The sequence below is a fragment of the Phascolarctos cinereus genome, unplaced genomic scaffold, assembly GCF_003287225.1.
Source record: "Phascolarctos cinereus isolate Bilbo 61053 unplaced genomic scaffold, phaCin_HiC Scaffold_726;HRSCAF=1367, whole genome shotgun sequence".
In the NCBI taxonomy this organism is placed as follows: domain Eukaryota; kingdom Metazoa; phylum Chordata; class Mammalia; order Diprotodontia; family Phascolarctidae; genus Phascolarctos; species Phascolarctos cinereus.
In genome coordinates this window covers 416,128,899-416,147,555 of record NW_027556098.1, presented here as the reverse complement: position 1 = coordinate 416,147,555, position 18,657 = coordinate 416,128,899, and the positions used below count along the sequence as shown (strand labels likewise).

General features: G+C 42.3%; 1 protein-coding gene across 1 annotated transcript in view; it reads right to left on the bottom strand.

Moving 5' to 3' along the window:
• Window positions 1-8,908: 8,908 nt before the first annotated feature.
• The window catches only part of LOC110220154 (uncharacterized), a 30,575-nt gene continuing 20,826 nt past the window's right edge, over window positions 8,909-18,657 (bottom strand). The window contains exons 4-6 of the mRNA XM_021004072.2: window positions 15,307-15,433; window positions 12,796-12,891; window positions 8,909-10,901 (exon numbers count right to left, since the gene is read on the bottom strand). Coding sequence (XP_020859731.1) covers window positions 9,004-10,901; window positions 12,796-12,891; window positions 15,307-15,433 — 2,121 coding nt within the window. The 3' untranslated portion in view covers window positions 8,909-9,003. The remainder of the gene's footprint in view (window positions 10,902-12,795; window positions 12,892-15,306; window positions 15,434-18,657) is intronic.

Below are 18,657 nucleotides of genomic sequence, written 5' to 3'. Positions count from 1 at the left end.
CTGCTTTGCTCATAGAGCACAGTGCTTTCTTTGATGTGGGCATGCCATGCTGGGTGGTTCTGTGCCAGTGTCTCCCATGTCTCATAGTTGATTCCAGAGTTCTTCAGAGAGACCTTGAGAATGTCCTTGTATTGCTTTTTCTAACCTCTGTGGGAGCACTTGCCTTGGGTGAGTTCTTTGTAAAATAGTCTTTTAGGCAAATGCACGTTTCACATTTAAACAGCATGGCCAGCACATCAGAGTTGTGCTCTCTGCAGTAGAGTTTGAATGCTTGGCAGTTCAGTTCAAGAAAGGACCTCAATGTCTGGTAGTTTTTCTTGCCAGGTGATCTTCAGCATCTTCCTAACACAATTCAGTGGAAGAGATTCAGTTTTCTAGCACTTCTAGCATTTACAGATATACAACAATGAGGTCAGCACAATGGCTCTATAGACCTTTGGTTTGGTAGGTAGCCTAATATCCTGTTTGCCTCAGTTTCTTCATCTGTAAAATGAGTCGAAGAAGGAAGTGGCAAACCACTCCAATCCCTTTGCCAAGAAAGCCCCCAAAGGGTCCTAAAGAGTGAGACACAATTGAAAAATGACTACACAACAACCACAACCAGAACTTCCCAGAAGACAAAATCCAAGAAGGAAGTCACTGTATGCTCAAATGTCTGTAAGCAAATGCCTGACGAGGATTAGAAGTCCCAATTCAAGGAGGTGAATTTGACCTCATGAGCTTCATAGCTTCATAGGCCTGACTCAGTGGCATGGAAGCTATGACTGTAATATGGCTCTAGAGAGATATGACGTGTTTGAAAAAACAAAATAGATTAAAGGGGCTAGGGGAAGGTCATAGAATAAGGTATATGCCTATGAAAAAATCCAGAAACCCAGGAGAGCTTTTGGGTAAAGATCAATGGAGGAACAAATAAAAGAGATTTTGTCATCAGCATATACTAGAGACTACCTGGACAGCAAGTGGAAATAGACGAAGAGTTTGGGAAACATCACAGTCCTGGCATGGAGACATGATATTGTAATGATGGGTGACTTCAATTATTGACACATCTATTATGTATACTATACATTAGAATACATACATCTATACATTCTCTATTCTCTGTGTCCCCTCTCCAAAACAAAAACAGGGCAACTAAAACTTCTTGGCTTTCCTTAATGATAACTTCATCTTTCAAAATGTGAAAGAAGCAACAAGGGAAAATCTGCCAAGAAGTTTTTAGCTATTTTAACTTTTCCCTGTAATCTCCGTGAAGGAAGATTCAGGAGTATAGAGGGGAGTAAGTAAGCCTCAGGGAACCAAAAAGCAACTGTAGTTTTCCCCAATTCCCTAGTACCAAGAGAACTGACAGAATTGGGCACTGCTTCTGGATAGTGTGTCTGTCTTTGTCCTCTATGCCTTGGAAGGTGCACCCATGTCCATGGCCTTGAACTGAACCAGTGGACCAAGAGCCTGAGAGAGTCAGGCTGAGTGCGAGACAGTCTTGTAAGTGTCTGCCCAAAAAGCACCTCTAAGCCATGGTGCTTGGAGAGCGACCCCCACTGCAGAGCAAGAAAGGAAGCGGGGAGGCTTACATACTTGGCTAGAGAAGAACTCGGGGTTAGGCGGTTTCCCTGTATAGGCCACCAATATGTTGAGGTTTAGAGGTTTAGGGGTGCTGGGACCCCAAAATCACAATACACAGTCCTGTCCAAAAGAATTTGACCCAAGCCTTCTTTCAGCCAAAGACAAGGTTTAATAGAACATCCTTCATATTGGGCAGACTCTTAAGGAGTCTGAACATTAGTAAGCTATTGGCTAGATTATAAGAATAAGAATCTGATCCTCCAGTCAAGATTTTAAAAACACATGTAGAGAAGATGGGAGCAAGGGTATGTAACAGGATAAATACAAAAGCATAGCAGAGTTTCACAATCACAGTTTAAGGAGTTCTAAAACTCAGAATGAACTAAGGCTGGCATGGAAAGCCAAGGATAACAAAAAGGTGTTTTTCAGGGAAAAGAGAATAAGGAGAAGGATCAGAGAAGGAATAGGAATTCTGCTTGGGGTGATGGGACAGTGATAACTAATGACAGAGAAAAGACAGAGCTTTTCATTTCTGACTTTTACGCAATTTTCTTTGCCAAGAAGAAGAACATTTACACTGGAAATGGTAGAATAAAAATGGCTAAGAGGGATCTGGTACCCAGGATAAGTAAGACAGCAGTAACAGAGCATCTCCTGGCCCTTGGTGAAATCATGTCACCTGGTTCAGATGACCTGTGCCATTAGGCACCGAAAACACTAACAAAAATGATTGTCTAACTACCGTCAGTGATGTGATTATGGCAAACCAGAGAGCTACCATGGGCCTGGAAAGGGCAAATGGCTTTCTGATGTTCAAAAGGAAAGAGAATAGAATATATAAATTTTAGGACAATGATCTTGACTTTGATTCCTGGAAAAATGCTAGAACAAATCATTAAAGAGATGGTTAGTGAAAATCTAGAAAAGGAAGTGATGATCACAAAAGGTCAGTATGGCTTCATAATGAGCAGGTCATTCCAGACCTTACTTACTTTTTTTTTTTTACAGAGTTACTAAACTGTCATGGGAATTGTGTAATGATGGTTTACTGTGATTTTATGAAAACATCTGATAAAATATCTCGCACAGTTCTTCTGGGAAAATGGAGAGATGTAAGCTGGACAAAAGTATAATTACCACGACCAGGCCTATATGCCAAAGAGATCAAAGGAAGAGGAAAAGTACTTACACATATGCATGAAAATGTTTATAGTAATTCTTTTTGTGGTGGCAAAGAGCTAAGGGGAGGGGGTGCTTATCAGTTGGTGAACACATGAACAAACTGTGGTGTATGAATTTAGTGGAATATTATTGTGCTTTGAGGAATGAAAAAAAAAGATGGTTTTATAGGAGACATGTCCTACAAGACCTGGAGGAATCGATGCAGAACAAAGTGAGCAGAACCAGGAGAACGATTTATACTATAATATCGATATTGTGAAAATAAACATTTCTGAATAACTTAAGATCTCTGATCAACTAAATGATCAATTATGATTCTAAAAGACTGATGAAGAACACATTCATGGATGTGGCCAGTGTGGGAATTTGTATTGTTAACTATTCTTATATGATACAGCGCTCACTACCTCCCTCCCTCCCTCCTTCCTTCTTCCCTCTCTGCTTTCCTTCCCAGTGGGTGAGGCAAGGTGGGAGGGAGAAAAAAAAGAAATGCTTGATAATTGTTTTTTTTAAATAATAAAAAAGTTAGATGGATTTTAAACTAGTTGAATGGTTGGCATCAAAGATTAGTCTTTAATGGTCTAATGACAACTTGGTGGGTAGGTCTCTAGTGGAGTGTCCAAGGCCCTGTGTTGTTTAACATTTTTGTCAATGACTTGGATACCAGATACACAGATGGCAGCAATATCACATTTGCAGATGACATTAAGCTGGGAGAGAACTAAAACACTGAATACAGAGTCCAGATCCAAAAACATCTCCACACATTTGAGCATTGAGCTGAATCTAATAACACCAAATTCTTGGGAATAAATGTAAAATTTTCAATATGGATAAACTCTCACGTTTATGTTAAATCAATTCACAAGTATAGACAGGAGAACTATGGTTAGATGGCACTTAGAGAAAGGTCTGGAGCATTTTAGTGGATTTTCAACTCAATATGAGGGTAAATGTGCTGTAGCTAAAGCGCCCTTGGACTACATTAAGAAAGCTATAACTTTAGAGAATGAAGTTTCAGTCCATATCATCTCAGCCCTGTTCAGACCACATCTGGAGTGTTACATTCAGTTTGGGGCGTCATAGATTAGGAAGGAGTCTGATAAGTGAGAGAAGCTGTGTATAGCCAGCATGTGGAAAGGGCCCGAGTACATGTGAGGTGAGGACTGATCATAGGTACCAAGGTCTTTCGCCTGGAGAAGACTCAAGGGGCCATGATAGCTGTCTTCAGATATTTGAAGAGCTCTCACGTGTGACTGATCGTTTGACCCTAGAGTTCTGAACCAGGAGCAGTGGTTGGAAGTTGCAAAAGGGAAACTTTGAACTTAGTGTTAGGTAAAACTTTCCAAGAATTAAAAATGTTCAAAAGTGGAATGGCTGGCCTTGAGAGGTTTCCTTTCAATCAATCAATCAATCAATATTTATTAAGTACCTGCTATGTGCCAGGCATTGTGCTAAGCACAGAGATACAGAAGGAGGCAAAAGACAGTTCCTGCCCTCCGGGACCTCACAATCTAATGGAGGTCAATTTCATTGAAGGTTTTTGAATACAGGCCAGAGAACATGCACCAGTTATGTAATAGAAGTGATTTCTTCAACTAATTGGTTCCTTTCCAACTCTGAAATTCTGATTGTAGTGTATTTAAATAGTGGGCCTCAGTAGTTTGTTTACTAATGAGCATAAAGGAATGTTCCACTAAGGGAATAAGGTAGAGGGCAGTAGACTACTGAAAATCAATATACTGAGCTGTGGCAAAGCTGGTCAGCCTCTGGTTGGCATTTACCTGGGATGTGACATCTCTCAGGAAAAGGATAAATGTGACTGCCTTAGGTGACTGCACCTGTATTTGTGTCATTGTTAAATCAACTCATTATAGTTAAGCAAACTCCTTGAACATGGGCTGTCACCCTTCCTTGAATCCATAAACAAACTATTAAATTCTGTCAAGGAGGGTGGGATTGAGTTTCCATTATCTCATTGGAAATGGGGAAAGACAGCACTGAAGATTAAGCTGAATCTGCTTTTTTTTTTTTTTTAATTTGGGTGAGTCCCCACCCAGATTTCAGTGCAGTTAGATTTGGCCGAGGCAAAAGGAAGGGCCTCTTGTATGTAGAACAGCCAATTTTACTAGGTATATCAAAAAATTTTGCTATTGATAAAAAGAAAACTTACAATTTTGTTTAATGTAAATTTTACTTACTTGGTATGTACAATATGATGTAGTATTCACAAAATTTTTTTCCTATGCATTTTCATATGCATTAGTCTCAAAACAGGTCAGACTTGAATGTGCAAATTATGAAACAAAAAAATGACTGTTCTTATTAAAGGGCTATGGTATACACATGTATCCTGACCCTTGTGGTGTCACCAGATGAATGTTCACTGTGTCATGATACTATATTGTAAGCAAGAAAAGGATGGGATCTCCCTGTTTTATTCCTCACCTGATGTTTGGTCATTGAACAGGACTAGTTCTGTTGTTACCTCTTCAAAGGAATCCTGAATGGTCTTCCCATATGGATAGGAGATACTTGGTTGTTAAAAAAAAAGTCTTTTGTTCCATGTGAATAAAATAATATAAATTAAATAAGTTAAAAAAAACAAAATGCATTTGTGTGTGTGTGTGTGTGTGTATCAACAAAAATAAGCACAGTGAGATCTTAAATTCTTTACATCTTTGGTTCAGTTGTGAGATGGTAAAGATGGAGTCCGCTGTTGCCTCCTCCCCTGAAAAAAATGGAAAGCACGAAAGCCGCTTACACAGAAGATATGAGTAGGCAATGTAAGATGAAAAGACGAGGCCTTTGATTAGGACTTTTGTGTGTCCCTGATCAGTGCAAACAGCTGTATTGATTGACTCAATCCTGGCATGTGGGCAACATGTGAGGGACTCTTTTTAGATATGAGCTGCACTCTGGACCTCCAAAAGAGAGATGTGCCAGAGGGTAGGAGTGGGTGGAGCCAAAAAAGGAAGACAGAGAGTCAGAGACAGAGGGTTATATAGAGACCAGAGAGTAACCCTTGGCTGAGGCGGGTCAAGCACAGTCCCCTTGGGACCATCTGCTCCATTCCACGTGATGCCAGAAGTGACTGCCATGGAGACAGTGGCAGGGCCTTTTAACCTGAGAAATGGTGGCAGCAGGAAGCAGTGGGAGGGGGCAAGAGTAGCCACACCCCAAGTTCCCGGATGTGGAGAACCAGTGGTTCAACCTCTTGGTGTCCAAGATGGTGGCCCAAGATGGCAGCTTGGCTCCAAGAAACAGCAGCACTCAGAGCAGTGGTGGGATGACAGAAACGTTCTTGGACTTGTCTTCCTGTGGAGTGATGGGTCCTGGGAACCAGACTTCTAGGAAGAGAAGGGGCATGTAGACAATGCCTCTTAGAGATCAAGAAGATGACCACTAAGGGGGAGTGGCAAAGGACTTGGCCACGCTGTAAGGGAGCAAAGCTGGCTTCCTTTCTATTACTGTGAGTTATTTTGGACCACACAGGCTGGACGGAAAGGGAGCTGCCTCTTGGGTAGCCCCAAGTGCCCAGTTCCTTTCAGGGGAGTCCCAAGCACTTAGGGTTGTACTCTAAATCTGAGGGACCATATAGGTCCCAAGGATTATGTGATCCTGTAGTGGGCTTGTCTGGGAATGACTTCTTTTAGGCCAATGCTATTGAGTCAGGACAGACTGCTTCAAAATCACACCACACAAGTGTATCTGTGGGGATGATGTTTTTCTTTTCTGCTTACATTATCTTGAATTCCATCTTAGATTTTTTTCAGTCATTTTAATTGCATTTTCTTCATTTTTATTTGTTTCTGGGGTTTGAGACAAACCTTTACAAAGCACCGAAGCAGGTATGAACCCAGACAAACTTTATGCAATTATGTGTTGTGAGTGATTGTAAGTAGCAAGGCCACCTGATTTTGGGAGGTCTGGACCCTCATTTTGGGTGTGTCTAAATACTGGGCCTTGTGACTCTAACAGGAAGATGTGTCACTCAGGCAAAGTACTCTGAAAGGGAACTGCTTTATTTGCTGACAATCTGTTGGGCATCATGTAGTCTTTCCAAAGGCCCAGACAGCTGGAATTGGGAACATTGGGCAATGTAGTTGGGAGTCACCCTTGTTGGATTTTCAGAGAATGCAAATTTGTATCTGGGAGGAGTGTATAGAGGGTGTTATTCTGAAACCTTGGGCTACTTAACAAAAGATGACTTCTATTTTGGACTCCAAGCCTATGTATTAAGTGCAAAGTTGTTCACTGATTGGTTGAATCCTGGTGTTTTGGGATGATTTTACTGGTGAAAATCAAAAGAGGATGCTTGGTGCTGTGATGGTGTCAGTCAAGATTTCGGGTTATGTGTCAACTCTGACCAACTAACATCTGAGCCTAGACAACTCGTAAGTTGTAGGGAAGGCAATGTCCTGTTATTGGTAGAGGGAGTGAGTTCCCTCTACCAGTGAAATCACAGGCCCAATCTCTAACCCATGATTGGGTCAGGCCAAGCTGTACCATGGCCCTATACAAGATCTTCCAGAGGTTTGGAGAGAGATGAAGGGACGCCTGAGCACAGATTAGAGACGCCGCACCTAAAAACAGACCCTGGCGTCTCCAGAGTAAAGTTTATAAATGCCAGCACAGCCTTCTGGAGCAGGTCTGAGTTCTTGGGGACAACTGGTAGAATCACATGGCCCCCACTACTGCCTGGAAAGTTATCTGGACTGTGCAACTCTGATGGGTGAAGCTAATTTCTAAACTAGAACAAATACGTCCCTTCCCCATCCAAAACATAGGGTGCGAGTTCAAATCTGGCCTTAGACACTAACTAGTTGTATGACCCTGGGCAAATGACTTAACCTTTCTGCCTCAGTTTCCTCAACTGCAAAATGGGATAATAATAGGACTTATGTCTCAGAGATGTTGTGAGGATCAAGTGAGATATTTGTAAAGCGCTTAGTTAAATGCCTGGAACATAGTAGGTGCTTCATAAACGCTTATTTTCTTCTTTCCCTGACCACAATGGTTGTCCTCAGCCAGTCCAGTTTCTCCAGTCCCAGGACAGCTTCCCATCTCATTTCCTCTGCTTCCCACTGAGAATGAAGATCCATACCACTTCTACATCTGAGATACTCTTCCAGAACGCAGCTGAGATCTACAGTGCCCCTATCCTAGTTCTCTAACTAAAACATCAGAAAACTTCAGGATTGATTCACAAAGATGGCACTACATGTTACTAGCCAACATCTCCCAAGCGCAGTGGATATGAACAAGTGTTTCATATTCTGTGAAGCCAGACATAACTGACCTTAGAGAAAATTAATCTACTTGAGGCTTATCAATTATCTGTAGATTTTATTTATTCTCTCACACCAAAAATGTCATCCGAGTTTAAGTTTGGATACTAAAATTTCACTAGGTTCCCCTTCTGTTTTCAAGAAAGCACAGTGTTTTAGGAAGTTTTATTTTGCTTTATTTGGGCCCCTTTTACAGCACCATGATTTCCTTAATTTACTTTTTCCCACCCCATCCACCCCCCGAACCCTCCCTCATAATGAAAAAAAAAAGTTAAACCAGGGTTGTGTTGGACAGCACATGCAACATTCTGCGCCTGTAGTTTTCTGCCTCTCAAACAAAGGGAAGTCTATGTCATCGTATGTTGTGTTAGAACTGTTCGGTTACCTCTTAGTGTGGCTCCCATGCATGTCATGGAAATCATGTCGTATGGTGTTCACCTGAATCTGCTGTCTGTGTTCTACATCAGTCACATGGCTAACAGGCTCTTTGGTTTAGATCGACAAGTGACCTTGGAGGTCCACATTTCTCAGAGGTCCTATTTTAGACTTTTAGCCCTGTGCATTTCCTATTCAGGAGGGTATAAATTAACTACCACTTGATGTCAGTAGCATACTGCAGGAAAGAGAAGACTATTTTTTTTCTTTCTCAGTTTTGTTCTTGTGAATCTTATTTAATGTAAGCTTCTTGAGAGCAGGGATGGCTTCATTCTTTCTATTTCTATTTCCTGTGCGTGGAACAAAATGGGTGTTTAAGATCTGTTGCTCAATAAATGACAAATATGACTAAAGCTTTAAACACTCTGTTAATTCCTATTTTGAAAGCTGCGGTGAGGAAGAAATCACACTTGAAGGCCTTCTAACACTCATTATGTTTATAACTTTTCTATCCCGATATGAATTCTCTGATGTTGAATGATTATGCATCTGCACTGAGTGGAAGCCTTTCTTATGAGCTCTACTTCTAAGGTTTCTCTCCAGTATGAATTTTCTGATGTTGAATACACTGTATCTTCTGGATGAAGCCCTTTCCACATTCATCACATTTGTACGGTTTCTCCCCAGTATGTGTTTTCTGATGGCGGGTGAGAGACATACTCTGGCTGAACACTTTCCCACATTCACTACATTTAAAAGGTTTTTCCCCAGTATGAGTCCTCTGATGTCTAGTAAGGAATATATTTTGGCTAAATGCTTTGCCACATTCATTACATTTATAGGGTTTCTCTCCAGTATGAATTCTCTGATGGAGAGTGAGGCTACAGCTATGACTGAAGGCCTTTCCACATTCCCTACATGTGTAGGGTTTCTCTCCAGTATGAGTTCTTTTATGAGAAATTAGCGCTGAGCACTGCCTGAAGGTCTTACCACATTCATCACATTTATAGGGTTTCTCTCCAGTATGAGTTCTCTGATGCTGTGTTAGGTAAACTTTCTGTTTGAACGCTTTTCCACATTCGTCACATTTATAGGGTTTTTCTCCAGTATGAATTCTCTGATGATGAGTAAGTCCAGCACAATGAGTGAAAGCTTTCCCACACTCATTACATTTGTAAGGTTTCTCTCCGGTATGAATTCTCTGATGTTGAGTAACCTGGTTTGTGTGGCGGAAGGCCTTTCCACAAACATTACATTTACAAGGTTTCTCTCCGGTATGAATTCTCTGATGTAAAGCGAGGACTGCGGTATCATTAAAAGATTTTCCACATTCACCACATATATGGGGCTTCTCCCCAGTGTGAATCCTCTGATGTCGGGTGAGATACAAACTCCGACCAAATGCTTTTCCACATTCACTACATTTATAGGGTTTCTCTCCAGCATGGCTTCTCTGATGCTGAGTAAGACTTCCCTGCTGTGTGAAGGTTTGCCCACATTCATTGCATTCATAGGGTTTCTCTCCAGTATGTATCTTCTGATGCCGAATAAGGTACTGACTCAGGCTGAAGGCTTTGCCACACTCACTACATTTAAAGCGTTTCTCGGTGGTATGAATTTGCTGGTGTTGAATAAGGTATTGACTAAGACTGAAGGCTTTGCCACACTCATTACAATGATAGGGCTTTTCTGCAGTATGAATTCTCTGATGTACATTGAGTGACGAGCTGTCACTGAAGCATTTACCACAATGACTACATTTAAAGGGTTTCTCTTCACTATGCAGCGTTTTGTGTCGAATGAGGTGAATTTTCTGCCTGAAGGCTTTTCCACATTCGTTACAATTATATGGTTTCTCTCCAGTGTGAATTCTCTGGTGCTGAATAAGGTGCATGCTCTGTCTGAAGAATTTTCCACACTCACCACACTTATAGACTTTGTGTCCAGCATGATTTATCTGAGGTTGAATAAGGTGCTTCTTTTGTGGGAAGGCTTTGCCAAATTTGTCAAAATCAGAGATTCTCTCTATAGGAGGTATTCTATTATACTGAAGAAGGTATGAGTTGGAATTGGAAGCTTTACTGTATTCATATTTATAAGGTTTCAACCCTGGGGAAATTCCATTATATTTAATTAGTTCTGAATACTGTTTAAAGCTATTTCCATCTGTATCATATTGATGAAGACTCCTTTTTGTAGCAACGCTCTGTGGTGCAACAAGAAATGACATTTGTCCAAAACTCCTCCCCAAATTACCTGCTTGGCTTCTCATCTCACTGGGTATTTTCTTGGGGACAACTGTTACTTCCCTTGACTCTTTCTCTTGGCCCCTGCGCTGCTTCTTGAACTTCCCATCATACTCCCATACTTGTCCTGAGGGACAATTCCAGGGATCATCACTCTTGAGTTTTTCCAGCAATGACTCTTCCATATACATGCCCCGTTTTGAAAAGGCCTCCTTGATCTCAGGCTGCCTTTTCCAATCTGAAAGGAGAAAAAAAAATCCATGTTTGTGTGTGTATATACATGTACACATACCTGTGCTCCCTTTTCTCTGTGCCAAGAGAGAAGAAACAAGTCCTCACTTTTCAACAGATACTTATTAAGAGCTAATGAGACCAGTGAGGAATGATATGCAATGGGACCTTACTCATGCAGTGAATATCAACATCTGTGAAGGGATATCACCAAGAAACCCTGCAAATAAAATGAACATGGGAGAGTGCATTGGCTTTATTTCATCATTAGAGAATTCAGACTGGGAGAAATTCTCCAATTCTAAAGACGAAGGCAGGCCTCCTGCCTCCTGGAAGAATCCTGGTACAGTGATGCAGGAGAGGGCCCTGGCTCATAGCACAAGTTAAAGCAGACTTGGGAACAAAGGTAGGGAGGCAGTCTTCCTGACCCCGCATCAGGTATTTCCTTTGGTGGATTCTATAGGACCTGTGGTTTCTGAACCGCTCTTTCTGCTTCATTCTAGAAGGTACCAGTATTCAGTGCTTAACACAACACAGTGCTTGTAGATTTAAAGGGATATAACACATACTAAGGATTCAATAATTTCCAAATCATAAAGTACCAAAAGGACAAAGGTTGAGGAGAGGTCAACCAAAAAGGTGGGAAGGTAGTGGTTGAATGAGGGTCCCTGGTGTTAGAGAATAAGTTGATAGACCAAAGGATCATGGATTTAGAATTGGCATGGATTGTAAAGGCCACTGAGCTCGATCCCTTCATCTTACAGATGAGGAAATGTAGGCCTAGATTCATCAGTCAGTCCACAAGCATGTATTAAGCACCTACTATGTGCCAGGAACTGTGCTAAACAGTCCCTGCTCTCAAGGAGCTCCTAGAACTTAGTTAGATGACTTGCCTAGGGTCACAAGGCTAGTGAGTGTCAAAGGTAGGACCTGAACTCAGGTTCTCTTGACTCCTGTCTCGGGGCTTCCTCTTGATAAGGACAATAGGAAATATCAAAGGACCAAGAAGTATTTATGAAGACACCTTGGAGTTAAAACCCAGGCCTTCATTCTTTTCCTACCAGATGCCTATAATAGGCTATCGTCCTTGCCTCCCCTCTCTGGCTTTGAAAGCCCTTCATGATAGACATTTCCCTTTCCATTCTTCTTCCTCTGTTCCTTCCCATGTTCACTTCGATGTCCTAGCAACACCGACCTTCTTGCTGTCCCTCAAACATGCCTGGAAACTCTCTGGCCTTGTCTCTCTTTCTTGGCTTCTTTCAAGACCCAGCCAAAATCCCACTTTGTACCAGAAGCTATCCCGAGACCCCACTTTACACTTTCTGTGCTGATTACCTCTGAAGTATCTTGGATAGAGCTTATTTGTACATAGCTACCTGTGTGTTGTTCCCCGCACTAGACTCTGAGCTTCTTTAGGGCCAAGATCGTGATTTTGCCTTTCTTTATACCCCCATTACTTTAGCAAAGTGCCTGGCATTCAGTAAAAGCTTGTTGACTGACTGACTCCAAAGCCTGTGCTGTTCCTCCTGTATCGTGCTGCTTCTCATGGGAGCAGAAAGGATTGGATTCTGAATGTACGTGGAAGGATTAGCCTGGAAAACAAGGAAAAACACCTCTTAGCCCTGGAGTAGAGAGAACTTGGAGAGAGATGTCAGGAACACGGCTGCATGGTAAAGGAGGAGGAAGGGTCTCCGTTCATTGTCGAAGAAACAAGAAAAGGCTGCAGACAAAGTGTCATTCAGCATTGATGCCCAACGACTTCCACCCTTCTCCACAGGCCTGAGGACATAGGGGGGGTTTGGGGGGTGCTTCTTGTGCATAATTTCAGAAATGGTTTTCCCTGACTTGGTGGCAGAGCTGTTGTTCTGGTTATTCCCACCTCTTGGTTTTCCTTCGCTTACCTAGACAGGAGGGTCTGAGGACTTTGTTCTCCAGTGTCCACGGTACTTCTGTTCGCTCCAACCTGGCGATCACATCTGGCTTAAAAACCTGAAGCCCTGCTCGTAGAAAAGGAAACAGCAAAGTGTCTGGAGCATGGTCATCAGGAATTCATTCCCAATCCCATCTACTCCTAGGAAAAGGGCATGTTAGGAAGGGGAGGGCAGCGGCTGGCACACTGTGCCTTGGAAGCAGGCTTCTAATTACACTGCTATGAAATACAATTGCACAATGGATTGGAGAATCCAATAATTACTTCACTTGATCCTTTTCCTGCTAGGATAGAGACTATCTTCAACCATCAATCTCTTCAAGCATTTGAGTTAGTCCTTGAAAGAGGACATCATCCACACACTCTATAATCCAGCTACCCTGGCTGATCTGCTGTTCCTCTAACACGACACTTCATGTCCCCTTCCCGGTGTCTTTGAACTGGCTGTCCCCCATGCTGGAAATGCCTCTTAAGTTTCCTTGGCTTTCTTCTGAGACTCAGCTCAAATCCCTCCTTTCACAGGACACCCGTCCTGGTCCTCAATCAAGCCCCATGGGCTGATGCCTTCCCTGAGATTACCTTTCAGCTACTCTGTGTATCTTGTGTGTACCTCATTATTTACATGTTGTGTCCCCCATTAGAATGTGAGTTCCTAGGACCTTGTTTTTACCTTCCTTTGTGTCCTCAAGGCTTAGGACACTGCCTTGCACATAGTTACCACTTAATAACAGCTTACTGACTGAGGAAATGGAACGTCTAGTCCCGGATCGTGGTGAAGCTGCCAATTTCCAACCATTTAAAGCAAAGAGAGCACAGTGCAGAAACACTCTTGTTTCTTGTCTCTCTCTTCTCCCCGAGGCCACACTTCAAAACCTCACGAGGCTATCCTTCATTTTCTCCTCTCTACTTTAGTTTCTGGGGAAGAAGTGGGCTTTCTTCTTGCTAAAGCTAACCTCTCTACTTTCTGGTTTTCCATCTCTGCTGGGAGCTTGTCCTGTCAATCATACCTTCTCCCTTTTATCTTCAACCTCTTCCCATCCCAACTCCTTCCCTGTTAAGCAGAAACATACCCAGGTCTCCTGGGTCCTTAAGAAATCTTCACTTGGCCATCCTACCCATTCAAGATGCCACCTCCCTTTCACAGAAGCCGTCAGAGATGGTTGTCTAGATTAATTCCCTCCACCTCCTCATGTCTCAACTTCTTAACCTCTTGCGTTCTGGCTTCCAGCTGTACTGAAGCTTTCTTCCAGGTTACCAATGATCTTATCACTGTTAGCCAAGTCTTTGCACTCCTTACCTCTAGCTCACGACTGACCATCTTTTCTTCCCACATATTCTTTCCTCCCTAGGTGTCCATGGCACTGCTCTTTTTTCCTTCTCCTCCTCCTCATCAGTCAAGTCAGTAAGCATTCATTAAGTGCTTACTATATGCGAAATACTGTGCTAAGTGCTAAGAATACAGAGAAAGGCAAAAGCATAGTCCCTGCCCTCAGTGAGCTCCCATTCTAATGGAGGAGACAACACGGACATAACAAGGTACAAACAAAATACATACAGACTAGATGGAAGGTCATCCCAGAGGGAAGACACTGGTAGCTGGGAGGCCTGGGAAAAGCCTGCAGAAGATTGGGTTTGGGCTGAGCCTTGAAGGAAGCCAGGAAAACAAAGAGGCAGAGGTGAGGGAGTAGGGTATTCCCTTCCCAGAAAAAGGCATGCAGATGGGAATGGAATGTCGTGTGTGAGGAACCATAAGTAGGCCAGTGTGGCTGGGTCTGAGAACACAAGCGAGAAGTATCAGAAGCATGGGAAGGTAGGAAGGGGCTAGGCTGGGAAGGGCGGCTTTTCTGACTGTTCCTTCTCGACCTCCTTTCATGAAGATTCAGCCATCTCTCACTAGCTCAGCACACCTCCTGCCAAGGTTCTGTCCTGGGCTCTCTTCTCTTCTCTTTACGCTAGATCTTAATTCTTTTGGCGTCATGCACTTGGTGGATAGTCTGGTGACACCCGTGGACCCTTTCCCAGAATAAGGATTGTTGCCTACATTTATAATTGAAGTAAATGTTAAATTTTAGTTCGATCAGTAGGAAAAAAATGTAATATGATTCTCATCTAAATTCACAGACCTTAGGTTATGGACTCTTGGGATAAAACTTAATAATAATGAAAGGTGTAATGATATTTATATAGCACTTTAAGATTTGCAAGTGTTTAATAAATATTATCTCATTTGATCCTTACAAAAGCCCTGAGAGCTAGATGTTATTATTAGCCCCATTTTACAGACAAGGCACCTCAAATGGTGTCTGGAACATACTAGTGCTTAATAAATGTGTGATGAAATATTAATAGCCTCGCTCTGTATGCCAGGCCAAAACTCAGCTAACAAAGTCACATCCTTTTTCCCACTCCAGACTTCAGAAAATGAGAACAGAAAGATATCTAATGGGAAACGTTCTTTGTCCTTGAAGAAAGCCATCCTTACCCAAGGAGACCAGGTTCCTGTAGTTCTCCAGCATCACATCCCTGTATAAGTTCTTCTGAGCAGGGTCCAGTTGTCCCCACTCTTCCCGAGTAAAGTCCACAGAAACATCCTTGAAAGTGACTGATTCCTGAAAGATCAAACACATTCCTATTTATTTAGGGCTCCTTCTGGCCCCAAATGATGTGGGGAGAGGTGAAAGTAGAAGGCAAGATAAGGACAGTTATCAGAGTCCTGAGTGGACACCCTCAAATGTTTACTGGCCACTTCAGAATTGCTGCACTTTGTACTGAACTGTGTAGCATGTAGAAGTTCTGGTTTATTCTGTAGCCCCATACCCCTGACACCTCATCTCCCAATAGGAATGCCGAGGAATCACCTCCTTCACTTATTAAGCCCCTAATCTAAGCACATAATTCATGTAAGATACAGCTTGAAATCAGACACAGGACACCATTGCCCAAATGTTAATTTTTCATTACACATAATCACTGTCATAATGTTATAGGATTTGTAAATCAGGAAACAACCTTTGAGACCATCTAGTGTAAGAATCATTGAGGCCAGCAAGTCAGGATCTGGCATGACTCACCCTACAACATCTGGTTTTGTGGCTTTTGCAACTTCCCCTTCCTATACCGTATATAAAGATCTGGTTGTTATTTAGGATTTTTGTCACTGTACTGCTAGCCTTCTTTTATGAAGATGAAGGAGACTGCTCCCTGAAAATGACCATATATATGCCTATGTGAATATTCATGACCTCATGACATTTTGGGTATGAAATGGAATTTTCCCCTTCACAGTTATGATTGCATACCTCTCTCCCTTGTTAAAATCCACACCTATATCAACAGTAATGCTTCCATGCTTTGTGTGTGTTAAATGAAGTTTCATATACAAAAGGGCATGGAGGTGTCCCCTTGATAATTATAACTGCAGTTCCCTTTCCCCTTTTGGAAATCCAATCCTGTATGAATGTGTAAGATCTCAAGAGCAAGCCGCAATCCCCTTGATGATGAGCCTTGTTGGCATTGCTTGCTATTCAGCTGGAAACAGGCCTTGAGGTTGCTTCTTTGGCAATAATTGAGTAATTAGAGATAAGGGAACTCAGCTGGTTTGAAAACAGAATTTTTAAAATTAATGTTGACTGCAGGCTTTTTGTTTCCCACAGACCTATGCAGTTTACTGATTCGCTGTGCTGTTCTTCATATCTACAGACCTAAGATCTTTCTTTGTCTCCAAAAATCAGACTTCATAAATAATTCCCATTTTGGGCCCTGGTGGAAGAGTTTTTTTTTTTTATGATACTTTGCCTTCTGAGATGATAGGCAATGTTGTTCTTAAATCCCTCAGTTTAAGAGGTCTTGACAGTGACATGGAATATTAGCAATCCAATCCTATGCCTGCCATCCCCATGTAGGTCAGTCAGTTACACAGAATCACTGGGAATCTTCTATCTGGGGAGGCATAACTAAAACATCGGAAAAGGAGGGGAGCAATCTTTGATGGGGCCACCCTCTGCAAACTGCTCAGAGAATACAGGAGTCATGTGATCCACATAATCGGTGTGAAACACAACCTACAGACACAAAGTAAGGTGCGAACTAGCAGAACAAAACAGGATCCCATGGTCTGAGCATGAGGCCACCCTCAGCTGGCTGTCAAAAAAAAGGTTCTTCAATAAATTTCAGTAGGATTCTAAAAGTTTGTGGTCTCCTTTGGTGTAGCTGCTGACATTACAAAATCCCCCATTTAGGGAACATCTGCTGCTAAATGGTGGGGGCCATTGATGGGAGAGCTTGAGCACCTCTTCATTTCAAAAGCTCCCACACACCTCCAATGAATTCACCAATTCCTTCACGGTCACATACTAACTAATCTATTATTTCTGCTACATACAAAGATTTACAAGTATATAATCTTATACTGTCTAATAAAACATACTTTCTAGTGGTAGCTATCTGGGACTTAACAATTTACCCAAATAATTGACCTTTAACCACCTCCTACATTCTAGTCAGACACTACAGGAGTCCCTACAAATTACTTCCCTCAAAAGTGCACTCACGGTACTTTGGACCCAGGTCTTTCTGGCTCCAAGGCTAGACCACTAGTCTTGGAATGAGCCTCCAGGGACGACTCTCTAAGCAATACACGCAAAAAAAGTATTCAACAAACTTAACTGAAACCAAGAGCCAACTTTATTTGCATATATCAGAAGCAATGCCATTAAAAATTATAAGAAAGCAAGGCTATCTACTGCTGTTATTGCTTTTCAAAAGAAGTCAAAATGCTAGCAATGGCCAGTACTGAATGCAGGGGAGGGGAAGTCCTGTGATCTTGATGTGAGTATTCCCATGAGTACACATTGTACCCCGTTCAAATTTTCTTATCCCATGCACTATCTGTCTCTATTATCCGAGATCCTCCACAGAAGGTCCACCCCATAGGCTAAAGGCCTTTCTCCAGGGCTTTTTTCCATTTTGTGGGTCCTAGCACAGCACTTGGAATGGCTGACCTTTACCCTTTGCTCTTGCTACGTGACTGGCCGACATCCTTTTCCACCAAAGATTTCTTGCGCCATTCTTCCCAGTTAGGTCGTCAGTGGAAAAAATGGTACTGCCTCCTTCCACCTACCATACAGCTCTCCAATTCCCTTGGGGTCAACCACAACTTTGTTCTTCAGAGTGTCGTATTTCAACATTCTTAAATGTGCAACTTGGCTTGGAGATGTTTGTGTTAAAAAGATGGCTTTTTGTGTTGTGTAAGGGATCATGGAAAGCCCTAGACAATTCCCCAGATGCAATGTGTCCCGTATCCTTCTAGGCTGACATCAGTGTCCATCGGCAGTGCTGGTCTCAGACACATGAATCAATATGCTCATTCACTGGACTGGCCATCCAACTGCATGCAGAGTATGGGAAACAGACATTTGGCATCCCCTACATTGTTCCTGTCTGCCCTGTTGGGCTGATATCTGGAGTAAGCAGGGATCTCACTGAAGGGTTTAGCAGAGCCAGCACAATATCCCTGGCAAGCAGTAGCACTTGGAGGACCTTACCAGTCTGGCACAGGGCATTCCCCAGGACAGTGCCAAAGAACTCTGGAAGCTTATGTCTGTCTCTCTGTTTTATGCCTTGCTTTTGATGAATAATCAGAGGGTCACTGAACTGATCTTAACATAAGCATGAGAAACCCTTATACTTTTTGCCTAGATTTTGTTCTTACCAAATCAAATTATACTCAACAAACATTTAAGTGGCCACTGTGTGCCACTTCTAGGTGAGCCCATTGTTAAATTTTTAGGGGTGAGCATTTACACCTCAGAAATACAAATGCTACACCTCAGGG